This window comes from Myxocyprinus asiaticus, chromosome 43 (assembly GCF_019703515.2).
Source record: "Myxocyprinus asiaticus isolate MX2 ecotype Aquarium Trade chromosome 43, UBuf_Myxa_2, whole genome shotgun sequence".
In the NCBI taxonomy this organism is placed as follows: Eukaryota; Metazoa; Chordata; class Actinopteri; order Cypriniformes; family Catostomidae; genus Myxocyprinus; species Myxocyprinus asiaticus.
In genome coordinates, this window is record NC_059386.1 from 25,105,010 (window position 1) to 25,132,091 (window position 27,082).

The following is a 27,082-nucleotide window of genomic DNA, read 5'->3' on the forward strand; positions in this document are numbered from 1 at the left end:
TAGATATGTAAAACATATGGGCTCCATCTAGCCAAGTGTTTACACTTCATACCCCTAGTAAGGGCAAAAAAAAAAAAAAAATTCTTATTTGGAGCAGCAAGCTATTTGTTACAGTGTGCTTCCCTTTCTAAATGAGTTCCTCCAGACATGTGTCAAACCGCAATCCTTAATCAAGAGCACGGGGCCCGTGTATGCCGGTGGTGGATGGCGTGGGGCTACAGATCATGTGTGTGTGTGTGTATGTGTACCAGTGTGAGCATATTTTTTCTGTTGTACTTAAAGGGACAGTTCGCTCAAAAAGGAAAAATCTGTCATCATGAACTCACCCAAATACTGTTCCTAAACCATATGCTTTTTTCCCTTCCGTTTTACTTATTCACCATTCACTGCATCTTTTTTTTTTTTTTTAATACAATGAAAGTGAATAGTGACTGAGGCTACCATTCTGCTTAACATCTTCCTGTATGTTCCACTGAGGAATGAAAGTCATTCGGGTTCGGACAAAATAAGCGTGAATAAATTATGACAGAATTTAAATTTTTGGGTGAACTAAGCCTTTAAACCTAAGCCTAGTGCACTCTACATGACTCAAGCTCGTCCCCTTTGATGTTTTGAGTTTCCAACTGGTCTGCAACAAAAAGTCTCAGATCTCAGGACCAACAGTCGTGTAGTATACGTACTCCTGCGACACGCCCCGACTAGTCGCAGACGATACTACAGATTTCAAACCAGCTTGGTATCTAGACGTCTTGTTGTCAGGTATGCGCACTGTCCCGACATGTTAGAGACTGACAATGAGCCGCAGCCAATGAAACAGAGAGAGAGAGCGTGCAAGAGGAGAGCAAGGTATTGGGAAGCAGGAGACCAAAAAAAAAATAAAAAATAATTAGAAAATAAAATAAAACATCACCCATATCTCCCTACCCGCTCTCTATATTATTTTCCGTGTTTTTTCTTATTTTTTTCCTTTAGGTGGAAAAGCACTTTATTATCACTATTATACTGATTGATGTCCTCATCTCCCCTCAAAATATGAATACAAGTGGTTAAAAGAGACGACCAGTTGTAACGGTGATGTGTCTAGCTTGTACACTTGTGATCGGATCACCCTAAGCGGATCTTAATAAAAGTGTTCACATTGCCAGTCGGGGACGAATGGTTGTGTAGCTGATAAACCCAGTATGCGATCAGTCGTGTAGTGTGCACACCAGCCCAACGAAAAACTAGACTGTGAGTCACAGGGCGCAGACTGCTAGTCGTGTAATGTGCGCTTGGCTTTAGGTCTTTATTTTTGGCAAATTAGACTGCCCCCTAACCCTGCCTCCTTCCCTGCCTTAATCTCTGAAAGATGTGAGCAGAATGTTGGCAGAGAGAGAGAGAGCATATCTCAGGGCTTCCTGTGGTGTGATGGGTGGGGGTCTGGGAGTGAACTTGAGGGATTGCAGAGAAATAACGGCAGCAGAGGTGAGGATTTTAGTGAAATGGACTCTGGAAACAGACTCAAACCACCCTGGAGGCATTCGGGAAACCGCAAATTCTCCACAGTTGGGTGAGAAGCAAAAATATATTCAGGATGATGGTAAATAAAAAAGATAGTTTGAATAATGTTTGCTTAAGACCTTACACCTCTCCTACAGACACGCATATACTTAACTGCATCAATGGCCCTGGCAACATGCTCTCTTAATAGAATACAAACAAACGCAGAAAAAAGATGCAAACGTGCACACACACAAACACACACACCTTTTTTTTAATACCACAGTGACTTCTATTCTAATTTTTTTTTTTTCAACACACTACCGGTCAAAAGTTTTGAAACACTTGACCAAAATGTTTCCCATGATCTTAAAAATATTTTGATATTAAGGCATATGCTTAAATGTTTGAAATTAGTTTTGTAGACAAAAATATAATTGTGCCACCATATTAATTTATTTCATTATAAAACTAAAATGTCATAAAAAAAAAAACGTTTCTGAAATTGATGACTTGGACCAAAGAATAAAGAAAAGCAGCCAATAAGTGCTCAACATAGATGAGAACTCCTTCAATACTGTTTAAAAAGCATCCCAGGGTGACACCTCAAGAAGTTGGTTGAGAAAATGTCAAGAGTACATGTCTGCAAATTCTAGGTAAAGGGTGACTACTCTGAAGATGCTAAAATATAACACAGTTTTGATTTATTTTGGATTTTGTTTAGTCACAACATAATTCCCATAGTTCCATTTATGTTATTCTATAGTTTTAATGACTTTACTATTATTCTAAAATGTGAAAAAAAAAAATTATAATAAAGAATGATTAAGTGTTTCAAAACGTTTGACCAGTAGTGTATATAAATATATATATATATATATATATATATATATATATATATATATATATATATACACACATACACACACACACACACACTCACTGAGCACTTTATTAGGCACACTATGGTCCTAATAAAGTGCCAGATGCGGTCTTCCATTGTTGTAGCCCGTCTTTCTCAAAGTTCGACGTCTTGTGCATTCTGAGATGCTGTTCTGCTCACCACAATTGTACAGAGTGGTTATCTGGGTTACCGTAGCCTTTCTGTCAGCTCAAACCAGCTCTCATCAACAAGGCCTTTCCATCCGCAGAGCTCCCGCTCACTGGATGTTTTTGGCACCATTCTGAGTAAACTGTAAAGACTGTTGTGCGTAAAAATCCCAGGAGATCAGCAGTTACAGAAATACTCAAACCAGCCCATCTGGCACTAACAATCATACCACGCTCAAAATCACTGAGACATTTTTCCCCATTCTGATGGTTGATGTAAACATTAACTGAAGCTACTGACCCGTATTTACATTATTTTATTCACTGCACTGCAGCCACATGATTGGCTGATTAGATAACCACATGAATAAGCAGGTGTACAGGTACTAATAAAGAGCCATATGTATATACATTTTGATTAACATGGAAGATACCTCTGATGCTGCTTGTCACTTTTTCACATTGCCACTTGTTAGGACACGGTGTAATGTAGGGGGGAAAAAAACAATTCCCATTCATGTCATTAGTCTTGCTCACTTTTCTTTTTTATTTCTCTTATATATATTTTTTCATATATCCAAGTGGGTTCACCTAACCCCACTCAAATACCCTACCAATGAAACTACCCCTTTGATTTGCTGGCATTGGTAAACTTTCCTTCTTTATTTGCTTCAGGGTATGACTTTGAAAATGAAATATGACATATTTCTTTGCCCTCTTTGGATCCAGCAAACCGAGAGCAGCATCTTTTTTGGATTATAGAAGGGCTGGTCTGCATTCAAATTCAACCAGCATAGCAAAAATGCTTGTGTAACAATTTACCTATTGACATAAAAATGCATTGTTTATGGGGGCGACAAATTGTTCCCTGTTTTCCCACTTTGTTTATGCTCCACTAATAATGCTTCATAGCTTCACACTGTTTACATCTCTTTGACAAATCATAACATGAAAAATGACAGGAATCATGGCACATGTGGGACTGTTTCCGGCTAAAGATGAGCCGTCACCGCCAAAACTGTCATGGTGACAGGGTTGTGCTTTATCTTCTGTAATTGGAATGCTTTCTTGGCTGGAACATTATGAGTGATTGTAAAAGATAAAGGGACATTGGAGGAACTCCCAGCCAGATGTGCATACAAACACCTGTGAATACATTATGCACAGAAACAGCTTCATCCTGGTCTGTGCAAATCTATCTGGACATTTCCAAGTGTTCTTCACCTTGACTCACTGCCAAGTATTGCATTTGTGAGTGAGCATTTCTACAAAACCTGAAATATAATGGCCAACTATTTAGCAGCCATTTATATGCTGGATCAGAAAAAAAAAAAAAACAAAAAAAAAAAAACATACTGTTCACTAAGTTCTATGATTAAAAAAAGTCACCTGATGGATAATTTGCACAAACAGATTGAAGAGAGACATTGAGTATTCGATGGGTGGAGCTTGGGAATTTGGTCCAGAGCTATACGGCAAATAGAATGGGCCGGTTTCGATTTGAACCAATAATAGCCACGGCAAGCGTTAAAAAAAGGGTGGAGAGAAAGATAAAAAGATATAAGAACATTTATGGTTGTTAGTGTTGCTTTCACCAGGGTTCCGGGGGACTCGTCAGAAGTTCCAACCCCACCCGTAAAGTTTATGTCCTGGGGAGCTGAGTCAAATCAGCCCCTTCACTTCCACAGTAACCCCCTGTTCCTCCCTTTCTTTTCCTAGTCTCAAGAGCTCCACGGAGGGCCTCTAAACCTCTGCCAGAGTCCTGCATGGATGCTGTGCCATAAATACAAGAATGTTTCACATTTTCAGTTTGAACTTGGCAGGTGGTTTGAACACAGCGTCACCACGTCTTGCCTCCCCATCCACCTTTCACTGTCTTCTCTCAGTTTCTTCCTATTCTCCATCCAATACTTTTAGAAACCAAACTGTTTCTCTTCTCTCCCCTACTTGGCATCTCAGACTGTTTCAGATCACACGGGAGTGGAGAGGAAACTGCCAGAATGCATGAGAGTGATTATGGCTCCAGATGAAGCCAATGAAGGCTGGACCTTTCAGCCAAACTTAGTTTGAAAAAGGAAGCAGGATAGTGAAAGAATCATTTAAAGGTCTGAGATAAGCTTACTGGGTTTGTTCGAAGGGATGTAAACATTGTAATCTCTCAGCCAGTGCAAAGACAGTGGTTAAAGATAAGGCAGATGTATTATGGGCCAAGACGGCAGGTGTCATGGCCAGTAATCTCAAGAGACCTAAATCAGAGTAAATGACTGTATGTGATTTGATGAGAATAAAAACGAGGCTGTGATGAATGAAAGTATGGTCCATACAATGAGCCTCATTCATGAAACAAAATGTGTGCAAACTTATGCAGAATTAATTTGTGAAAATTGTTCTTATAACCATTATAACAAAAACTCTCAGTTTGAATGATATTGATTATTTATACACACATTTGTTCTGCTCATGTTTTGATAATAGTTCTGCATGTATTTCATGAATGAGAGCCACTGCATTCAATTTAATGTGATAATTGACCTACAAATGGTTTTTGGCTTGTGTTTCATGAATGAGGCCTTGCTCACATCCAATTTTTGACAACCCATTTTTTCCTAAGTTTTTTTTGTCCACTGAATGATCAGCTGAACGATCGACACCCATGTACACAACAGGACGAAATTTTGAACAGACTGTAATTCTATACCTCACTGACACCTTTTTTTGTGTCAAATTAAATTACTTTTACTCTGAGTAAAGTATATAGTCTCTGTGATAACCAACATTTACATGGAAATTATCACAGGCCATTGTCATCATTCTGGCTTTAGTGCATTTCTGAAAGGTTTCCGTGAAACCTGTCTGGGACTTAGATATGGATGGTTTTCTCATGAATAAAAATGACGGCATGGTTGAATCTTTACAGCAATGTCCAGCCTGTAAATCGAGCTGAAACGCATGCAGAGTCCAGTGATCTGAGCCAAGAGTTCTGTTAAAGGCTCAAATATGAAAAACCCCATTCCATAAACTGATTTGTTATACATGCAACACTCCTGCCTACAGAGGGACTGTATGTGTCTCGGACAACTTTTATGAAAAATTTCAGCAGATAAAACTTTTTTTATTAAGCCAGCTTCCAAAACTTCCAGGATACACCATCTCCCTTTCTCTTAGCAACTCGAAAACATACATATAAACATCTGCTGGGATTAAGGAGGAAGGGTAAAAGATATTTCTCAATGTAAATAATCTTTGACCTAATTATTCCATATGTTCCCCCTCTTTTGCTCTCTGGAAGTTCTACTGAATTTGCAGTATGCTGAATTAGAGCACTAGTTTCCATGATACACCTGTGCATTGTTCTTCCCTAAACAGTGGTGGCTTCCCCCTCTCCTTCACCATTCCCATCACTTCCTGTGCTTTCTCTGCATTTCCAGTCCCCTTTTCTTCCCTCTGAGTAACTCCTGCAGTTGCACTATTGCAGGTTTTAATGCACCGATAACTCACATCTCTGGCCCCTGCCCTGGAAATATTATCTGAACTGTTCAGAGAGGGGAGGGAGCATTAGAGAGGAAATGGATGCAAGAGCAATAAAAGCAGTCTGCAACAAATGGAAAGTAAAACGAATGCATTTACTCTATATTTCATATCTCAGCTGCGGATCCAGAGAGTTGCTTCCTGTGCTGGAAGGAAGGGTCTAGACCTCCTGCTGGACTCACTGGTAAGTTCACACAGTCTGTGTTTGGGAATGAAAACCGTTTTTACAGGTGTGACTCTAGAATTGTCCTGCTCATACAACACTTACAAGAGTGGATCAAATAATATCTGTATTACAATTAACCAAAATCAAGTCCCATATTTCTTTCATTCTCGCAATAGCCATGAATTATGCCTGTAACCATAGTGATGGTGACTTATGTAAACTATCAAAGATGGAAATTTCATAACACCAGAAAGTCTTATCAAAACTGACACATTATTTAATACGAGCCACAAGTCAAATCTTAATTGACCAACAGCAACTTTGAATATTTTTTAAAGGCTGTTGATTTAATGTGTCAATTCAGTAAGATTAAATATATAAAAGAAACAACACCACAATTAATCATGCTCCCTGATCGTACATAAATTCTGCAATAAAGAAATTTCTTACCAATGACTGAAGTACCATGTTTTTAATGAGTCACAGTCAACAGGGGACAGCCAGTGCAACTCAAGCTGTACAGGCAACAAACCGACAGCTGTTCTAACTAAATAGCAACACAGCATTAATGGCTAGGGATGCTGAAAACCAGTGAAATGCGATGCAACCACAGCAAGACGCTCCAAAAGCGTCCGTCTGGTGCATGTGTACATAAACTGAAATAGCGCAGATAAAAGGCCAAAATGGATTGCTGTGGACTTTAGGCCAGTGATAGACTTATTTTCAGTGATATGTAAATAAAACAAAAAATATGCACACATCGAGTACTTTATTAGGAACACTATGGTCCTAATAAAGTGGCCAACGTGGTCTTCTGCTGTTGTAGCCCGTCTGCCTCAAGGTTCGACATGTTGTGCATTCTGAGATACTATTCTGCTCACTACAATTGTACAGAGTGGTTATCTGAGCTACCACAGCCTTTCTGTCAGCTCGAACCAGTCTGGCCATTCTCTGATTACCTCTCTCATCAACAAGGCATTTCCGTCCGCAGAACTGCCACTCACTGTATGTTTTTGGCACCATTCTGATTAAACTCTAGAGCCATGGTACTCGACAGGCGGCCTACAGGCCGCATCCGGCCAGCAAATCATCTTTTTGTGGCCTGCATGATGTTGAAATTTGTGTCAATTTTCTAGAGCATTTACGTTAATTTTCAGTATTGATAAACTGCTGAACCGTTATAGAGGAAAATAAAAGGCAAACTGATAAAAATTATGAATTAATCTATAAATCTGCAAATATAATTCTGATTACAAGCCACTAACATGAGTGTGGGATCAGTCTGCAAGCGCGCGTTGATAACATTTTGTGTGTACTCTCAGTCACTTTAAACATGCACGCGCTGAGTCTCTCTTCCACACCTACTCGTCACTGCCATAGCGCGAATCAACCGAGTGTCAGGTGACAAACGAACTCAATAGAGATATATGTTGGTCGCGAACAGTAATAACAGGAAAAAAGGGTAATTCTGCAATAACGGAGTTGAGACATCTTTTCCCAAATGCGTGAATGAAAATGAGTGTAATAGATAATGTCTCTTTGAAGCGCTTTTGGAGCTAGTATTGGATTTAAATGTCTTGCTTTGAGAGCACTGTGTCTCTGGTGTGTGTGTGTGTGTGTGTGTGTGTGTGCTCACTAGGTAGTCAGTGGGTCATGACAATCTTTGACAGTAACAACAGAACAGATCATCTTGCTATATACTGTATGACAAAAAGAAATTACATTTTTATTGTACATTGTCATTTTTTTAGAGTGGTGCATTCCGTAGCAGTATATGGCCTACTTTTAAAAGTGTGAATCTTTTAAAATAAACAAGTGAAAAACATATTGGCCTATATATGATCATTATAATAATAGTAACCCAGGAGATCAGCAGCTACAGAACTACTCAAACCAGCCCCTCTGGCACCAACAATCGTGCCACAGTTGAAATCACTGCGATCACATTTTTCCCCAATTCTGATGGCTGTTGTGAACATTAACTGAAGCTCCTGACCTATATCTGCGTGATTTTATGCATTGCACTGCTGCCACATGATTGGCTCATTAAATAATTGCATGAAAAATTAGGTGTACAGGTGTTCCTAATAGCGTGTGCAGTAAGTGCAGATTGCCTTCTGCAGAAGCAACTTTTTGTATTAATCAATGCTTTAATTGTCTGTCACAATACCATAATGTATAAATAATAATGTGAATTATATATTATATATATATATATATATATATATATATATATATATATATATATATATATATATATATATATATATATACACACACACACACACACACACACACACACACATACATTTGAAGTCAGAAGTTTACATTTACTGAGGTTGAAGTCATTAAAACTAATTTTTTGACCATTCCACAGATTTCATATTAGCAAACTGTAGTTTTGGCAAGTCATTTAGGACATCTACTTTGTGCATGACACGAGTCATTTTTCAACAATTGTTTACAGACAGATTGTTTCACATTTAATTGACTATATCATGATTCCAGTGCACCAACAATCATGCCACGGTCCAATGTGCTGTAAGTTATTGTTTTACGGCTGCAGGGCCGTGTGATGAAGATGTCTGAGGAATTCGGTTCTGTGTTTGGGTCTGGCCGATGATCCCCAGAGGGAGACATAAACTGCTCTTTCACGTTTCTAAGCGAACCATCGACTGCTGTGTCCCCACCGCTACCCTTCGGGTCCATTTAGCCATGTGCAGCAACCGCCGGTTTGTCGGACTTCCTATTCCTCTTCTACTTCCTGCCACTCTGTAAGCTTTGGGGAGTCAAAAGGTCAAACTTTTATCTGTTCCATCTTCAGCATTTCCACAATCCATTAAACGTTACTTAGATGGGGAAGACACTGAAGCGTTTTACTTAACCTGGCCTCCTTCCTTTCAAAACAAAGATTATTAAATCAACGTTCAGATTGCTGGTTTGCCTATCACTGAACCAAGAAAGAGCTGTAAAGATCAAAAGCAGGCTTTCTTTAACAGTGGGCCTCAGTGCTTTTGACTGGCTCTGGATTTAAAGGGACATGAGCAGGTCACAGACTAAGGAACAGGAATCTTTACTATTGTTGATAAATTATGCTAGAATGCTCATTTTGCTGTACTCTGAAGCAGGCTATGTGACTACAACAGTTTTGAACAAGTGAATATTAACAGACAGCCTTTTTAGGAAGCAAATGTACTATTTTTAATCATGTTAGCCTCTCAGCTAATGCTACAATTATTCATCAGCGTTAAAACACAATTGTGATATGTAAAAGGATTTTCGCACAGTGTTTCTATTTTAAAATTTAGAAAAAGTACAATTTTATATAGGGCTGTCTATTTAACCCATTAATTATAAAAAAAAAAAAAGTAACGCAATTAATTATGCCCCTGACCCTACAGAAATAAAAAAGTAATGTAATAAAAAGACCCTGTAATAAAAGTGTTTTTTCGAACCACCGAAGCAATTATAAAGCAAGCTAAAAGTATATTTAAGTTCGTATTTTTATGAGCCGTGTCAGCAGGGGGCAGTCAGCATGCTTCAACAAACTTTACAAGCAGCGCAGCCACAGAAAGAGCCGGTCACACACGTTCAACACATGTTCTTAAAAGCTAGATGAAGTACAACTGAATGCAGAGATGTGGAGATGTGATTTTCTTAGTTTTAACTACTTTAAACTTGACACACCACTCTAAAATCGCGCCTTTTGTGATGCTGAAAACCAGTGGGATGCTCCAAAAGTGTCCATCTGAAGAACATGTACTGAATCTATACATTTTATATATATATATATATATATATATGTATATATATATATATATATTAGGGATGTAACGGTTTCAAGGTTTTGCAATATACCTCGGTTTTAAAACGAACTGTTATCATACCGTTGAAATATTCTCATTGACGGTATTGCATGAATATAAAGACAGATTTTTTTCAGAACTTTTTATTTTTTAATTAAAATGGAATCTGCGACATTGCATCATATAAACTTGGTGAGATAAAATAAATCTTTTAACTGTGCCTTCCTCGTGTTACATTCGACTGTCACTCAATTTTAAAGGTGACATGCAGGTGTCGCGAGTGCAGCGCATCAAGAGCAAATCAGAAGTGCGGCACAAGCGGAGCGCAGCATGAGTGCAGTACGAGCGCATCATGCAGACATATCAGAGCCTGAACCTTTATTTCCGCCGCCAAAGTGCCGTTGATGGTTACCCAGTCTGTAAAGTTTGTCGCAAAAAAGGATTGGTTTAGATGGGAAACACTTCAAACCTTAAGCACCATTTCCGTGAGCACCATCCCACGGGATTTGCGGAGATGATGTAAGTGGAAATACAGTATACAGGATAATAAATTATAGCCCGTTTCATAAAAACACCAGATTCAATGTAGTTTTACATGATATGTAATGGCTAGGTAGGCTAAAGTTATGTTTATGCTTTCTATCACATTCACAAATGCAGCAAATAGTTTTAAGCACTCGTTCAACATTACAATGTGCCAACTGTTTGTTCATTTGCTTGAGTGCAGCGCAACAGTCGGCCAACAATGTGTTTGATACTACTAATAATATGCTTTACTTGTAAAACCTAGTACTAAATAGGGTTTACAAAGTGCATGGCTTTTGGTGTGCAGGAAATTGACATTGACAATATGCATGCAGGAAATTGACAGTGAAACTGTGGCAGAAAATAGACAGTAATAGACAAAATGCCAATAATTAAACTGCAAATGAATAATATATTTTCAGTAGTTATTGTTTAGAATTAAACTAAATCACAAATGCAACAAATTACTAAATGCATATATGAAGTGTTAACCTAAGCAATAATCATTACACATTTTTACAATTCAATTTCATAAATTATAAAATAACAATAACAAAATATTTTTTCGTTATAATCATCTGACTACTGTACATGTTGCAATAATATATTTTAAAGTTTTTATTGTTTTACCTGTTTGTGATTTTTTTTCTCTCTCTTTCTTTTTAAACTTGTCGGATTAAGAGTGTCCTGATGTTCAAGATCAAAAGTTTAAGGATTAACGTTGAAGAAATCCAAAATAAAGTTCAAGAATTGGTTATAACTGAAATATATTTATCTGTGTGTTTATCAGACATATTTCATAACAGAATATTAAACTGCTAATAATATCATCAATGCACCTCAATATCGTAATACCGTAATACCATAGTAATTTTTGTGATGGTTATCATACTGTGAAAATATCATACCATTACACCCCTAATATATATATATATATATATATATATATATATATATATATATATATATATATATATATATATATATATATATATATGAAGGTAAAATAGTGCCAAAATGATTTGCATGCACAGAGTAAGATTTGTAAAAGCGTAAATGAGGTTACAAGCATGATAGAAAAATTTGCATGCATAGAGTAAGATTTGTGAAAGCGTAAATCAAACTGCAAGTGTAAAAATAAATTGCATGCGCACAAAACGTTTTGTAAAGGTGTAATTCAAGTTGCAAGGTTAAGAAAAAATATTAGCAACACTTTAATGATTTGCATAAGTGTAATTCATGTGTTGTGAATCTGTAATTGCGTATTAACACAAAGTAAATGTGGTGTGTATTCTTCTGTCTTCCTTTTTTTCATGCTTACAATTTTGGCACTGTTTTTGCATCTAAACATGGCCAAAAACATTGCAAACCTGCAATCAGCGATATGCAAGCAAAGAAATGGTGTCATGAACAGCAAAACAGATTGACCGCGTAGAATCAGTCAGTATGTGTAAAATAAACTACTGCAAACATGTAAATGACTTGTGTTTGTGGCATAAATATTTTCCAGAAATAATCCGATATACCCTGTTCCGTTTTTCCCTTTTGTTGCACTCACACTTTTGGCACAAATTTCTCACCGAAAAGAGTTTTGCAAGCGCGAGGGGGAAGGCGGGTCTACCTGCTTCTAATAACCCATCAAATGAGGTTTTCCTTGACTAGTTTACTCTGACATGATTGGTTTACTGACGTGACAGCTTGTTCTTCATAAGGCTCAGCATCATTCTTCTGGGTATCTCTCCTCTCTTAAATATTAAGCACTGATCAGCCACAACATTAAAACCCCCTGCCTAATATTGCGTGAAAATCCCAGGAGATCAGCAGTTACAGAAATACTCAAACCAGTACGTCTGGCACCAACAATCATCCATGCGATTACCTAATCAGCCAATCATAAGGCAACAGTGCAGTGCATAAAATCACACAGATACGGGTCAGGAGCTTCAGTTAATGGTCACATCAACTATCAGAATGGTGAAAAATAAGATCTCAGTGATTTGGACCGTGGCATTATTGTTGGTGCCAGATGGTCTGGTTTGAGTATTTCTGTAACTGCTGATCCTGGGATTTTCACGCACAACAGTCTAGAATTTATTTAAAATGTTGCCAAAAACATCCAGTCTGTGGACGGAAATGCCTTGTTGAGGAGAGGGGTGGTTTTAATGTTGTGGCTGATCGGTGTATATATATATGTGTGTTTGTGTAACGATGTTGGCTGCTGACAATGATGGCAATGACAAAGATGACGTGAAGATGAAGAACCCAAGTGCAGTTTATTTACAAAGTGAGAACCAATAACCCTGACTACAAAACAAAACATGAACATGGACTAGACTAGACTAGACTAGACTTGACTTGACTACAGCGTACCAAACACATACATTCACATCCAATACTTGACAACTAGACAATGAAAACATGAGGGCTTAAATACAAGACATGGGAGAACATAAACCAATGAACAAACAGAACTCATAACAAGCTAATTAAACAATAAACCAATGAAAACATGACACATGAACATGGAGGGAAAACAGAAATCACATGACAAGGGAAACAGGAACTAAACATTTCAAAATAAAAGACATGAAACAACACAATACACATGACAGTTTGTAATTAATTTGGTTAAAAATATAATTGATTTACAGCCCTAATTTAAAATTTTTGGAAGAAAATGCGCCACCGTGCAAAACTCAATTCTAGGGTGTTGAGAGTTGTTGCCATGGCATTGAGATCTAGTTGCAAAAATGTTCTGAGTGGTTTTAAGCATACTGCTGCATGCATTCTTGTGCTAAAAAAATTAAGACACAGCTAGACTGTTTACATAGAAAAACACGACGGATGCAAATAAGCATTAAGTATGAATGGCCACTAATAATTCAGAAAAAAACTCACCATCGTACAAGCAATCCATGCTCTAGAAAGTTCTTTAAATTGGGCAAAGTCTGACGCAGGTCCGGCGTGGAGAGCCCATGCAGGTACCTCAACTGTGGAATGAGAAACACAGAGGAAATACATTTGTATTTCACCATCAACACCTGTCTGAGCTATCAGTATACAACAACTATGGCATCACCTGGGCATTGTGCCATTAGCATGCATAGCCGGTTAATTCATTATCCCCACAGGAGCACATACACACACAAAATGCTTTTAAACTGCAGATGTTTAAGTTATAGAGTCTACTTGAGCTGCAGATACATTGACAGGAGACATGAACCCCTTGTTCCCCTAAGTTTCAAATTAATACTTAATAAAGATGGGAACGCAAAAAAAAATAAATAAATAAATAAAGAGCTAAAGCTGTGAATCTGGTGGTTTAGGCAGACCAGATCTGTACAGTACATTGAGTAGAGTTATCCTCACATGACAATCTTAAACATTTATAGAACTGTAAACCGTAGGCCACATAAAAAAGAAAGTCTGTGGCATACCACAGGTTTACAACGTCAGCGCCTATTTCAACTGCTTTAGATAGGGGAAAAGGGGGAGAACTAGAGAGGTAGGGTGGGAGATACAGATTTAAATGATCGAAGACCCAACAAGCTACAGTAGAGTGCTTTATTTCCCCCTTTTGCACAATCGCTCAGTCTACCACATTGGCAATCAATGATCTCTGACACCTACAAATGTGTGTAAAGATGAGATATGAGTGGGGGAAAAAGTTAAAGATAAGAAAAAGGAAGAGAGAGAGGAGAATGGCACACATCTGGAATGAATGATAGAGGAAAAAAACATGAAACTTTTCCCAAAAAGCGAGATTCTCTCTTGCTCTTCTTCAAAAAACGTACTTCCTTCCTGGACCATGGCAAGACAAACAAAACTGTCTTGAATTAAATGATTACAGCCAAGATCCAATCATCAGACATGAGAACTATAAGCAAAGAGCAGATACGTGTAACCAAGGAGGTCTGCAATATCTGGAAAGAGCTATCTGTTATCATTCCCATTCATCTCAATGTCAGTTGCTTGGCTGACGCAGATATTTAGAATCTTTTGTGACTTTTTACTACAGAGTTGCAGGAAAATTATGTCCTGACAATACTGATTGGCTGATGGCACACAATCTTAAGCTCTTCACTGGTAAAACAGCTACTATAATATAATGACATATTTGCAATTTATATGTTGCATGCCAACCATTTTATTCTGTAAGAATGGTCGTCAATGGAGAAACAGGCTTTTTGCCCACAGAATGCTGTAGTTCCAGCATCTAGCTGGTGCTAAGTGGACCATGCTAATCAGCTAAATCTTGTGCCCTTGGTGACAATAAAAATTAACATTATTTTTTTGCAAATCAATTTGTCCAACAGTCTGTCAATTGTTATCATTGAAAACTTTGCACAACAGCAAGTGCAATTGGCCTCAAGGGCGGGCAGGTAATGTTTTAGGGACACTACCTGACGAACATCTGGTTTATCTGGCTGCACTGCAGCACCCTCCGAACGTCTTCATAAAACCTGATCAATCACAGTAACACCACAGTGATGGATGAACATGTGATTTCAATTACAGCTGACACTTCTGCCACGATGACACTCCTACAGGCCAAAAATTCACTATTGTAAAGCTCTGAGAAAGGGAGAAGATGAAATACAGGAAAAGTATGTGATAACTAATGACAAAATGGGGCAAAAGCCTTCACTAGAATCTGTTTGCTTCAGGTGGTCCTCTGCTGTTCAACAAGACAGACTGTTTATTTCAGAATACCAAGCGTTCCATTTTTTCAAATACACACAGACCTTTCAGCTGACTTGTAAAACTGAGCAAAGCAGGACAGACACATATACAAAAAACAAAACAAATGTGTGTCCTGCTAATACTGAAGGGAGCAAGTGAAATACAGCCTTCTTCTGGGGCCCCTTTCCAACCCAACAGAGCTCTGACCTATAGGCCCTATGAAAACGTTTTATAAAAGAAACAGTGAGAATATGTATATGTATATTTGTGTGTAGTATGGATGTGCAAAACAACATATTTTCAAAATGAATGACTAAAGGCCCCAGTATCCTCACAGAGAAGTTATTCTTCATTCTTTGCTGAAAGCCAAAAAGAAGTTTGAAACTGCTGAGCAACGGTATACTGATTGCAAACATTCAGACACAGGCCACACCACTGTGGGAGGCGTTTAGAGGATCATTTCAATATGAGGACACTCAAAACTACATGCAGAACCATAACTAATGTGAAATTAAAATGTGTTTTTAATGATTTCATGCCTCATTTTATAAGTAGAATTCACATGTGATCTGTAAAAGAAGCTGTTTTAACACTCGACGGTGATTAAAAGTAATATATATGCAGTAGATAATGTGTAATTTGTCATGTTTACATTCTGCATTCATGGCGCTAATGTGTTAACAACTATTCGTGACCATAATATGCACCGGTTACACTCTGTTATTGTTATTTATGATGACACTGATACTACTGCAAAGATGGGTGTATAAAAGAGTGTTAATGGGCAGAATACAGACGAAAGAATATAAGAGGCATATCACACTTTAGGCAGATGTGTGAATGGATTTCAGCTGCAGACGGTACATGAGTGAAGCAGAATATCAAACACCGAGTGAATGGGCACTTAGAAGTATTTGAGTAGATTTTGTCACATGACATGCTCTTGAAAAATGTCTATGCGAACGACCATAGAGATGTAGGTAAGTTGGTTTGGAAGTGACCTCTGTGTGGGTGGTGCTCCGTACACAGTGTTGGGGAGTAACGGAATACATGTAACGGGATTACGTATTTAAAATACTAAATATTAGTAACTGTATTCCACTACAGTTACAATTTAAATCATTGGTAATTAGAACACAGTTACATTCAAAAAGTATTTTGATTACTGAAGAGATTACTTTGCATTTTAATGTAATTTGTTTAATGTAATATTTAGCCAATTCAGTTGGAAAACATTAATTTATATAAATGATGTGATCCGAGGAGTGTTTGAACAGGAGTGAAACAGTTTCTTATGATGTGTTTCATTCATACAAGTTCAACCTGTTGTGAGTTGTGGTCGGGCCGCTGCCAGAAGCAGAAGAGACCGCTAGCGGCCGCTAAAATGCGGCAGGGTCAAAGAGAAGACCGCCATCCGCGAGCGAGGAGGGGCTCACTGCCGACCGCCTGGAGCCGGAGGACTGCCTCCGATCCACCCGGGGAGGAGCGGCTGTCATCCACTAGAGGGTGGAGAGGTGACTGAGGACCACGCTACGGTGTATCAGAGAACCGTTGAGTAAGTTTTTTTCTCTCTCTCCTCTTCCCCTCCCACTTTCGCTCAGTGTTGTCCTTTCCCTCTCTTTTTTGTTGTTGTTGTTTGTCCCTCCTTTGTCTCCCTCCCAGGTCCGAGTAGGTGGGGAAAAAGGTGGGGGGGGGGGAATGTACGTCATGCCAGGGGCTCCATGGCCTGAAGGAAAGGAGGGAGGAATGTGGCAAGGAGGAGGGCGGGGCCAGGCCGTGATGACACACGCCCGGCCCCTAATCAGACTAATCAAGCCGACGAGAGGGATAAAGTCCACCGGAGGCGGCAGTTCGGGAGAGAGAGCTACAGGCAACTGCCCTGTATGTGTTTATGTTTGTGTGTTTTTGTTTAATTCAATATTACTTTGATGCTTCATCCGGTTCTTGCCGCCTCCTTTGCATTTTACCCCGTTACAAGGTGGATATGATGTCTTTAAGGAACTTTCCCATGGAAGTTTTATAGAGGAGCTGCATCATGTTTCTACATCATAAAAAATAAATTAAAAAAAAACAGTTAGAAACGCTTTGACAGATGACACATAAATCCAATAAATACATGATTACAAGCCTTGTCAATGTTTTTAATGTGGGTAGGGTATTTTATTTTTTTTTTACAAGAAATACTAATCAATGTAGCCTTTAACATTGTATTGAAAGCTACAAATATGATATTTTCTGCCTCATTCTCTGAACAGAATCCACATACGATGAGAAAAGGATGTGGTTATTTTCACTGTGGGGTTTTGAAGTTTGGAGCAGCAGAAATAGTTAATCTTGTGTAAAATGTCATGTGAACATTTAGCTTTATGCTAAGCTTAAATGCTATTTCTTGCCTTTACATGCATCTGTTACCAGACGTGATTATTTTTTATAATGAATTCTATAAAGAAAATTCATGTTAGAGCATAACGTTTTTTTCTCTAGTAAGACCTTTGCTATTAGAGCAAAAATAATATTCTTAATCAGAATTTAAATAGTGTTTTCCTGTAAAAATATCTAAAAATCCCTAAAACAAGATAAATTTACAAGTGCATAATTTTTTTTCAGAGAATGTATTTTTACAGTGAAGTGTATTTTCTTACTTTATTTATAGTCAAAACAAGTGAAAAAATCAGCCAGTGCTGAAGAAGTAATCCAAAGTATTTAGATTACATTACTGATCTTGAGTAATCTAACGGAATATGTTACAAATTACATTTTACAGCATGTATTCTGTAATCTGTAGCGGAATACTTTTGAAAAGTAACCTTCCCAACCCCGTCCGTACACAGCTACACTGAATATTCACAATGGACAAGGATATAATTTTAGCTGCGAGTTTCATTTTAACTTCAATCTCCCAGAGTTTAAAGCACAGCATTAAAAAGAGGCTGCTTGGCAATTTGTTTTTTGGCTGGTTTCACACGGGCTCAAGATCCAGCCAAGCCTTCTTCGCCCGTGAATTGTGCCTTGCAAAGGTAAATGTGACCGCGCCTTTTTGGGGCATTCACAAAGGAGTTTAACAGAATGGAACAGAAAGTAGGGGTCTTGAGACCCATTTTTAAACTATTTTATTTAATTTGACTTAAAAATGCATCTTTCATGTCATCAGACACTGTAAAAACCTAGGGAGGCAACACAATGGCCTAAGAAACAGACAGATTATGGATTATACTAACTGACTAGTCAACCATCCTGACACAGTGCGTAGTCTCACGGTTTTCCGACAAAGGACCTCTGGGATCTACCTTTGTTTCTTTATAGCGGGCACTGCTCCAAGTCTCTGTTGGTGATGAAATGGTCATATCCATGCAGAACTAACAGCCTTATTCATTCATGGATAACAGTACACCTCTGGTTTTTACCAGATGACCATGTGATGGGATCTGCATGCGAACCAAATGGAAACAGCGTGCCAACAGCAACACTAATCCATATTAGAATCAGAATGGTGGTGTACCACTTCTGCCTGGCCGACTGCCTAAACCCACGTTTGTTCAGTGTTTCTCAGACACAGATACTGATTAAAGCAAAAATTCAGTAAAAGTTTCCAGAAAATTTAAACGAAAATGAAGTAGGACAGACATGGTTGAACAGCCAAACACACAATTCGACCACCTCGTACAGCGTCGACATGATGCAAATGTTTTCATGAACCATCTCTAATGCTGGGAAACGTCTGGCTTTTGCTCTGTGGTGTTGGAGATGATCATTATCGGTTGCTTGATCATGTTCCCTGCTAGGGAGACTATAGCTGTGTTCCAAAACATAGTGAACTGCCTGGCTGCCTACATAAGGTGCTCCCTTTGAAGGGGCCCGTTCACACTGAACCCATTTTTGTGCCCGTCTGCACTGTTTTTCAATTGTTTTTCCATGTAAACATGCCCTAGATGGACGTGTTTCACTGTAGTGCTGCATATCCCTGTTTTTTGAGCATCTTGAGCAGGAGCACAGTGTTTTATAGATGTTGTGTCATCTGTTTAACAGCCTTTGTGTTGGGAGAGCACCTATGCTGCCATAAATTCCTGCCTCTGCAGGCAACTAATTATATTTTGGCATAAGTGTGTGTGTTCTATCAAAGATAGTTATTTTTTCAAATCCGAGAGCTGAAAAGCAGCCAAGCATGCTGATATGAAACCCGATAGGCAGCATAAGGAAGAGCTGAATGATTACATAATTGGACCAAATGTTGCACAATCGCAATTGTTTAGTATACGCTTGCAAGAGTGGGTGCCCAAGAGTGCCATTGTGTAGCTTTTCATTCAGTCTTGTTAAAGTGTTTCACCCTTGATGAAGTATCTGCACACCAAGCCTTATATCACACAAACAACAAAATCACTTTTTTAAACACGCATTTATAAACATGTAAACAGCCATAAGGAAAGATATGTTTTTACACCTTCAACCTGAAATTAGTATTTATTTTATTCAATATTTAAAATTTTCTGATATCCTAGCTTAAAGGTACGGTTAACCCAAAAATGAAAATTCTGTCATTCTAAAAACTCAGAAAAATTCTGAAAACAGTTCTTTTGGAAATTCCGTTTGGTGATGCAAGTGGTACATAATTTACACAAAAAACATCCTCTAATAGTTGATAATCACCCACCCTTTCCATGGGTCAGCTTGCCCTACAAAGAAATGCATTATGGGAGGAAATCTGCTCCTGCAATCTTGCAAGTCAAAGGCATTTGGCATGCACATTTGATTTCATTACTGCCTTTGTTCATCCTTACAATTTTTGGCTACACGTGTTCAAGAGCTGAGCACATCTGGCCCGTGAGTCCCTTGCTGGCATTCTGTGTGACAGAGGTATGCAAGCTCCTTTTCCCCCTGTATGCTTTGCATTATGCTGTAGCTTGGGTTGCAGCATTTTTGAATTGCTTTTGGCAAAGGGTGCTGTGATAGATTATAGTATAAACCTGGATATAAAGTATTTTTAAGCAAACAACTGCCCCCACTACCCAAGAAAGATAGACAGACAGTCAGACTGACAGACAGACAATTAGATGTATAAAAATAATATATATATATGTGTATTATTTTACTATCTATCTATCTAGACAGCTGTTTCAGGGAGCTTGTCCCAATCAGCATCTGTCTTAATTAAAAGCGACAGTTTGACCCAGTGACAAGTTGAGGCAACAAACAGAGCAGCGGGTGACACAGGGCTTTTGCAAATATATATTTTGAAACGTATGAAAAGCTGTCAGCTATCATCTGCTGTGATTTAAATCAACAGAGAGCATTTTGATAAACATACTCGCCATAGTGCAGAAGTATTTGGAAGATAAATATGCAAAAGCTACTGAATAATACAGTGATTACAAAATGAACCAAGATTTTTTTTTTAAACTTTAACAATTTTGCATTGAAACTGGTTATTTTTGTTGGCCATACCAGGATATATATCGATGGAAATTGCTCAGTTCAGTTATGTTTCTGCTACACAAGAACTATTTAAGCAGAGTTTACAGTTTAACTTCATGTTAAGAAAATGAGAGAATAATGTACACAACTGAATTAAGTTCAGGCCAAAAACAACAGTCAAAAAGTCTAGTGGTATACAGGCCTTTCTCATATTCTTGTCTTATTTTTCCCCTCTGGTTCTCTCTATTGTTGTTGTTGTCTGTGGTCTTTTATTTGTTCTTGATGGTGATATTAGATTCAGATCCTCTGAGCATAATGATAAAGGTGTGGTGGCATGCTGGGCATGAATGAAAAAGATATGGGGACTCTCCTCTGAGATCATTTCGGTGACTCCCTCTTTGACCAATGTGCTCCAACTGCACACTAGCCAGAATGAACTCAAAGTTCTTGAATTTCTTTCATAGATGGGGGCAGCCACAGAAATGAAATATCCAGATTTGCTGTGGATAAAAGACAGGTGGTACTCCAGTATGGGTTTGAAAAGGTGCATCTGATACCGTAGCCTAAAAAACACACACACACACACAAAAAAAACCACCGAGTGTACACCATGTGCCTTGATGTCACAGTAAAGTGAGAAGCTCTGAACTAATTAAGGTCATGACTTCATACATTTCTAACATACTGGTCAAACGTAATAGCATACAAATGTAGCAATAAAGAAACTTCATATACTAGAACGGTACTCTTTTCATTTATCTGTCAAAATTTGCCTTAGTATAAGAAGCTGAACTAGTAAACTGTGCTCTGTGCTTGAGATTTTCCACCTATCTGCATTGCTAAGCAATTTGCACAGTTTTCACACCAAACATTACACAAAAAGAGGTTTGTTAGGTTTTAAATAATAAAGCAATAGATACATTGTTCAAATAGGAACATGTCTATCATTAATGTGACGAATTACACCTGTGGTTACTCTGCTCAGGAGCGGGGTTATGATTTAAGAGACCCAAAGCAATTGTCCAACCGGGGACCTCTGGGGCGGTGTAATATGGCTGAATATATATATATATATATATATATATATATATATATATATATATATATATTTTTTTTTTTTTCAGGCTGTTGATGATACTCGAAACACATCTTGATAACTGTTTATTTGCTCAGAAATTATATAAGTGATTTTAAATAAAAAAATTAAAAAAATCCCATTCATCCTAACAGCCACTGTAGTCAAGCAGATTCTAAATGTTTAATGAAATAAAAATCTAGTTTTTCACTAAATGAACACAAGGAAGAATGGTATTTAATTTATAACATAATAAATATAATTTGTATGCACCAATACAATACAGTAACAAAAAGGCAATGTTTACCTAAAAAATATTTTTTCAAAACAATTTTGTGTATGAACAGGGTGTGCAAAAACTAAAACTTCACTCACAAGTTTAGTATCATAATATGATGCTGAATTAGTATTATTATTTTGAGGACTTGTTTAATACATATTAATTAATCATATTGATTCACCTGGAGCTTTTACTTTGACGGAACATTGATATTGCACTGCAGTGTCAGTATGCATTTCAAAGTTTACAATATTCCTCATTACAAATCTGGTGAATTGCTGTCATCTCCTCCATTTCTAAATTCTGGGGTCCCACAGGGCTCAGTGCTTGGGCCACTTCTCTTCTCTATATATACAATGTCACTGGGACCCATCATTCAAGCACACAGGTTCTCTTTTCCAACTACGCCGATGACACGCAGCTCTACTTGTATTTCCAGCCAGACGACCCTACTGTGACTGCTCGGATCTCAGCCTGGTTGAAGGAACACCACCTTCAACTCAATCTAGCGAAGACTGAGCTCCTCATCTTTCCAGCCAACCCTGCTGTTGAGCACAACATCAGCGTTCAGCTAGGTTCATCAACAGTAACACCATCCAAAATGGTCAGAAACCTAGGGGTAACCATCCACAACCAACTCAATTTCCCCAACCACATCTCAAAAAAAGCCTGATAGATTTGCACTCTAAAACATCAGGAAGATAAGACCCTTCCTCTCTGGACATGCCACACAACTCCCTGATCAGTCTCTTTTCATATCTAGACTGGATTACTGCAATGCAGTTAGCTCTTTTACCTGGCCTTCCTGCATGTACAATTAAGCCTCTGCAAATGATCTAGAATGCAGCAGCACATCTGGTCTTCAATGAACCCGAGAGAGAGCATGTTACACCCCTCCTTATCTTCTACATTGGCTGCCGGTTCCTGCACATATCAAGTTCAAAGCTCTCATGCTGGCATACAGAACAGTCACTGGTTCTAAGGCAGTTTACCTACAATCATTCCTGCAGAGCTACGCTCCCACCAGAAGGTTGCAGTCTGCAAATGAGCAGCGCCTTGTGCTACCAACACAAAGAGTCACCAAATCACTTTCACAGACTTTTGACTTCACTGTACCCCGATGGTGGAATAACCTTCCCAACTCCATCCATGAAGCAGACTTCCCTCTCTGTCTTCAGAAAATGGCTGAAGACACAACTTTTTCATGAGCACTTGACCATACACTCATAATAGAAAAAAAAAAAATGTTGCACTCTAATCTCTGTCTTGGCTAATACTTTTCTGATACAACTGAAATTTTGTAATGCAGCACTTTTCATGTTACTGTCTCCTTAGGATGAATCGCTTATTTTGTATCCTTCCTCATTTTGTAAGTCGCTTTGAATAAAAGCGTTTGCTAAATGAATAAATGTAAATTTCTGCGAAACTGCATTGCATTTTTAGATTTGTATAAAAACTTTAAGTGGCATCAAATATTTTGAATTGTATGAATGGGTGAACTTGCAGCACTTCACAATGCATGTGAACCGCTCCACAACTGCTGAAAATAGCATATCCACATGTCAACACAGAACAGCATGTCAACCCTTGGTGTTTTTCACCCCGAATGTTCAGGGCCCCAAGCAACTGTGGGGTGGTTAACACCACTATTGACTCTGCTAGGACACCTGTGTGAACTTGATTGGAACTGACTTCATACAACCACTAAAAATCACCTCAGCACCAACTGTAAAAAGTAACTACAAAAATGGCTCAGAAAATTTTCAGAAAGGTCTAGCATCATTTGTTTGTACTTGTTATCTAATGCAATGATATTCACTTGTTTTATGTGTGGCTTAAGTGTCAAAATACTTTTGGGGGCCACTGTACATATATCACATGAATTGCCAAAATAACTAAAACACTTCACAGTAAGGTACTTTCACCTGTATTTGTCTTCCATCATTATCTACATAAAAATGAACAGCTTTTCCCCTTTTCTTCCCCGTCACCGTGTTATTTTTTTCACACCTCTGCCACCGCCAATTTTCTTACATACCTAAAGCTTGCAGATGGCCTCACTTTTTGAGACAAATTGGAAGTGACACAGGATATGAAATCTGCCTCCCAAATGAAGACCCTTTATTCCATCATGGGTCATGCTGACGAGTGTTTTGTCATTGAAAAAGTCCCAACAGTTCAATGCAAAGTACTTTCTGGAATCTCTTGACAGCAGATGCTCGTGAGGGGCCGGAAATCTGCAAGGCCATAACATTTCACCAGCTAAATAATTTTACAAATGTAAATGGCTGAGCAGCGACTCTGATCCAAACACCAGAACTCACTGAAATTCGGAACCACGCAGTGAGCCATTGCAGTGATTTACAATAATAAAATGAATCTTAAAGGTATAGCTAAGGACATTACCATCTTGCCCAGTTTTGTAAAAAACAGACATGGGCAATAGTTTCTCTGGTTTGCATGGAGTTCTTGGCATCCCAAGGGATGAAAATCAGGGGCCCCATATTAGTCTGCTTTGGAGGGGCCAGTACAGGTGCAATTCTTATGTTACCCTCCCAGGTCAGAGCTACAAAGGGGGCCAGACCAAACTGTGGGCATACACACACACAGATAAAGACACATATACATTTGATTAATAATTTAAAAAAAAAAGCTACAATGAACTGTCATCAGGCCAGGGCTTTAGTCGTAGTCTAAGATGCAAGTTCATGAAAAGTTTGATGTACTGTAGGCTTGTACATCTCTCTCATGTCAATCGCAAAGGATACAAATGACATATGTTGAATTATTGTTTTAGAAATATGCCTCGTTATACATAAATTGTACTTGTCTAACAACACCTGTCAACAGTTGTATTAGTATGTCATAGGTCAAAAAATATACGGGGCAAAGGAAAATGCCAACATGGCAGATGTAGTATGTCATCTGTCATGAAGAATTCGATTCCCCCATAAAATCCTTTCTCTTACTACTTACTGTTGTATCTGATCATGTAAAAACAGTCAGTAAAAACAGTTTACCATATCCATTTACCATATAGCCACTCATCATTTTCACTAGACAAAATCCCCCATGGCAAAAAAAAGTGATAAAGGTAACTGGAGACTTTAACTTCATGCATTTGTTTAGACATTTTATTTAAAAGAGAATGATACAAGTTTAGCAGGACACAGGCCTAATGACTAGCCAGAACAGGAGTAGGATAGAACAGGAGGAAAACTTTGTCAATAATTTGACCATTATTCATGGGAGTCCAGACTTTGTACCCCTTAACTCAAAATTGTAGAGGACTTGCCCTTATGAAAGTTTAACATAGGTCTTCCATTGTTTAATAGTGGCATTAGTGTAGATAAGGACATAACCACAGGTAAGCCCATTGATGGCTCATCATTACTGTGGTAAGGTCAATGTAGAGTATTTCTAAAAAAGAAATTATAATATTTGTTATGGAAAAAGAAAAAAAAAAACATTATAGCCTAAACAAATTTAGAAAACGCTAACTATAACTTTCACAGTCTAACAGATTTGCCCTAATAGATTTAATATGAATCTGTAAAATTTCTGTCATAATACCAGTTAGTGTTACTACAGTAAAAATAATGTGATACATTTTAGTAAGGGTGATGATGTGTAGATTGAAAAGTCTTGTAATTTATGTTGGTACATGCTACAGTGTTGTTTCCCCCTTTTCCTCTTTAGTGCTGTTTATAATGTCGAGGCCGTTTGAAATGTTTGACTTTCTTCAAAGCACTGTAATGTAGAACAATCTGTGTAAAATTTTAAATGGGTTGCATAAGTTTTGTGATCTGTGGCACAATATCGAGGGAAGCCTGGTTGAATCCAGCAAGTGATCTCTTGAGTGCGCATAATGATAATGCATGGATAATAAGGGAAGCCCAGTTGATGCGTCAGCTCCAGAAATAAAGTCAACTTGTTGTTTCCTAGAGTTCCGGTACCCTAGAATTGTCCACATTATGCCAACACACAGACAAGCGGTATTTCCCATTAGACATTTTTGCATCGGCTCCAGCGTGTTTACCTTCCCTTGTGGCTTGACCTGAAGCATGTTGAGACAGCAGTGTGGGAGACCCAGGTTTGGATCCCAGATAAGAGTACCAGTTATTGATCTACGAGATAGGATAGTCCAGAGCGGTTCACTCGTGCGAGTTGGTAAGTGATGGATGGCTTGCGCCACTCTCATGCAAAAAAACTTTTTTAATCATGGCTTTAATCGTGCCATGCAAAAGATGCGGCTGTTTTAGACGAGAAGAATATTTAGTGCTTAATAAGCACTATACGCAAAATGAATCAAATTTAATTTGCTTCCCGATATTCACAGATTTTTTAATGCAGGAAAAACCCTGAAAATGTCACCCGCCAAACTGGTTAGTAAGTGTTACATAGTCACCCGCCTCTGCCGATTTCTACCCACATTTGGTGGATGGGCAGGCGTTAATGTCAAGCCCTGATTATGTAAAGTACTTGCACTAAATATGTTAGCTTAGTAGGATAACTAAACTGCAGGGAATCCATTATGGAGTGCTAGCATAGCAGGCTAATTGGTCAGCATGCTAACAGGAAACACACAAACTTGCCAATAAATAACAATTGTTGCTTTGGTTATGTCATTTGATATGTCATATATAGTTTACACAACATTTTCTGATGTATTTTGATGATTAAGACAAAACATTGTATGATTTAGTATCAGGGACTGAATACAACTTGCAGGCTGAATTTCTTTCAGCCAATGAAACTGCAATAAAATCAAAGTCAATTCTTCATCAAATACATACATCCAAAGTATTGGATTAGGATGCAGTCATGGAGATAACATGATAACTTCACAAAAAAAGTCAATGTCCAACCTTGCACTAACCTTGAAGAGAACATTTTTCTAAAAAGATCTCTCCTTAGATTTGACTACTTACAACTGGGCCATTCCTTGTAAATTAGTAGATGAGGGAAGAAATGTTTGACAAGCCTTGACACAGACCACTCTGAAAACTTGCTTATATTCATATCTGACCCTATGTTTTATAAAGTTTTCATGGCATTCATAAGAGACAAGCCTTCATAAA

At 38.2% G+C, this 27,082-nt stretch overlaps 1 protein-coding gene across 3 annotated transcripts in view; it reads right to left on the reverse strand.

The window, feature by feature from the left end:
- Positions 1-27,082, reverse strand: part of LOC127433995 (UV radiation resistance-associated gene protein-like) — a 177,735-nt gene that overhangs the window by 4,099 nt on the left and 146,554 nt on the right. For 2 of the 3 annotated variants that reach the window (XM_051686404.1, XM_051686405.1), the window contains one exon: positions 13,453-13,544. The exons of the other annotated variant lie outside the window; for it this stretch is intronic. In XM_051686404.1, the coding sequence (XP_051542364.1) occupies positions 13,453-13,544 (92 nt within the window). The remainder of the gene's footprint in view (positions 1-13,452; positions 13,545-27,082) is intronic. 3 annotated transcript variants of the gene reach the window in all.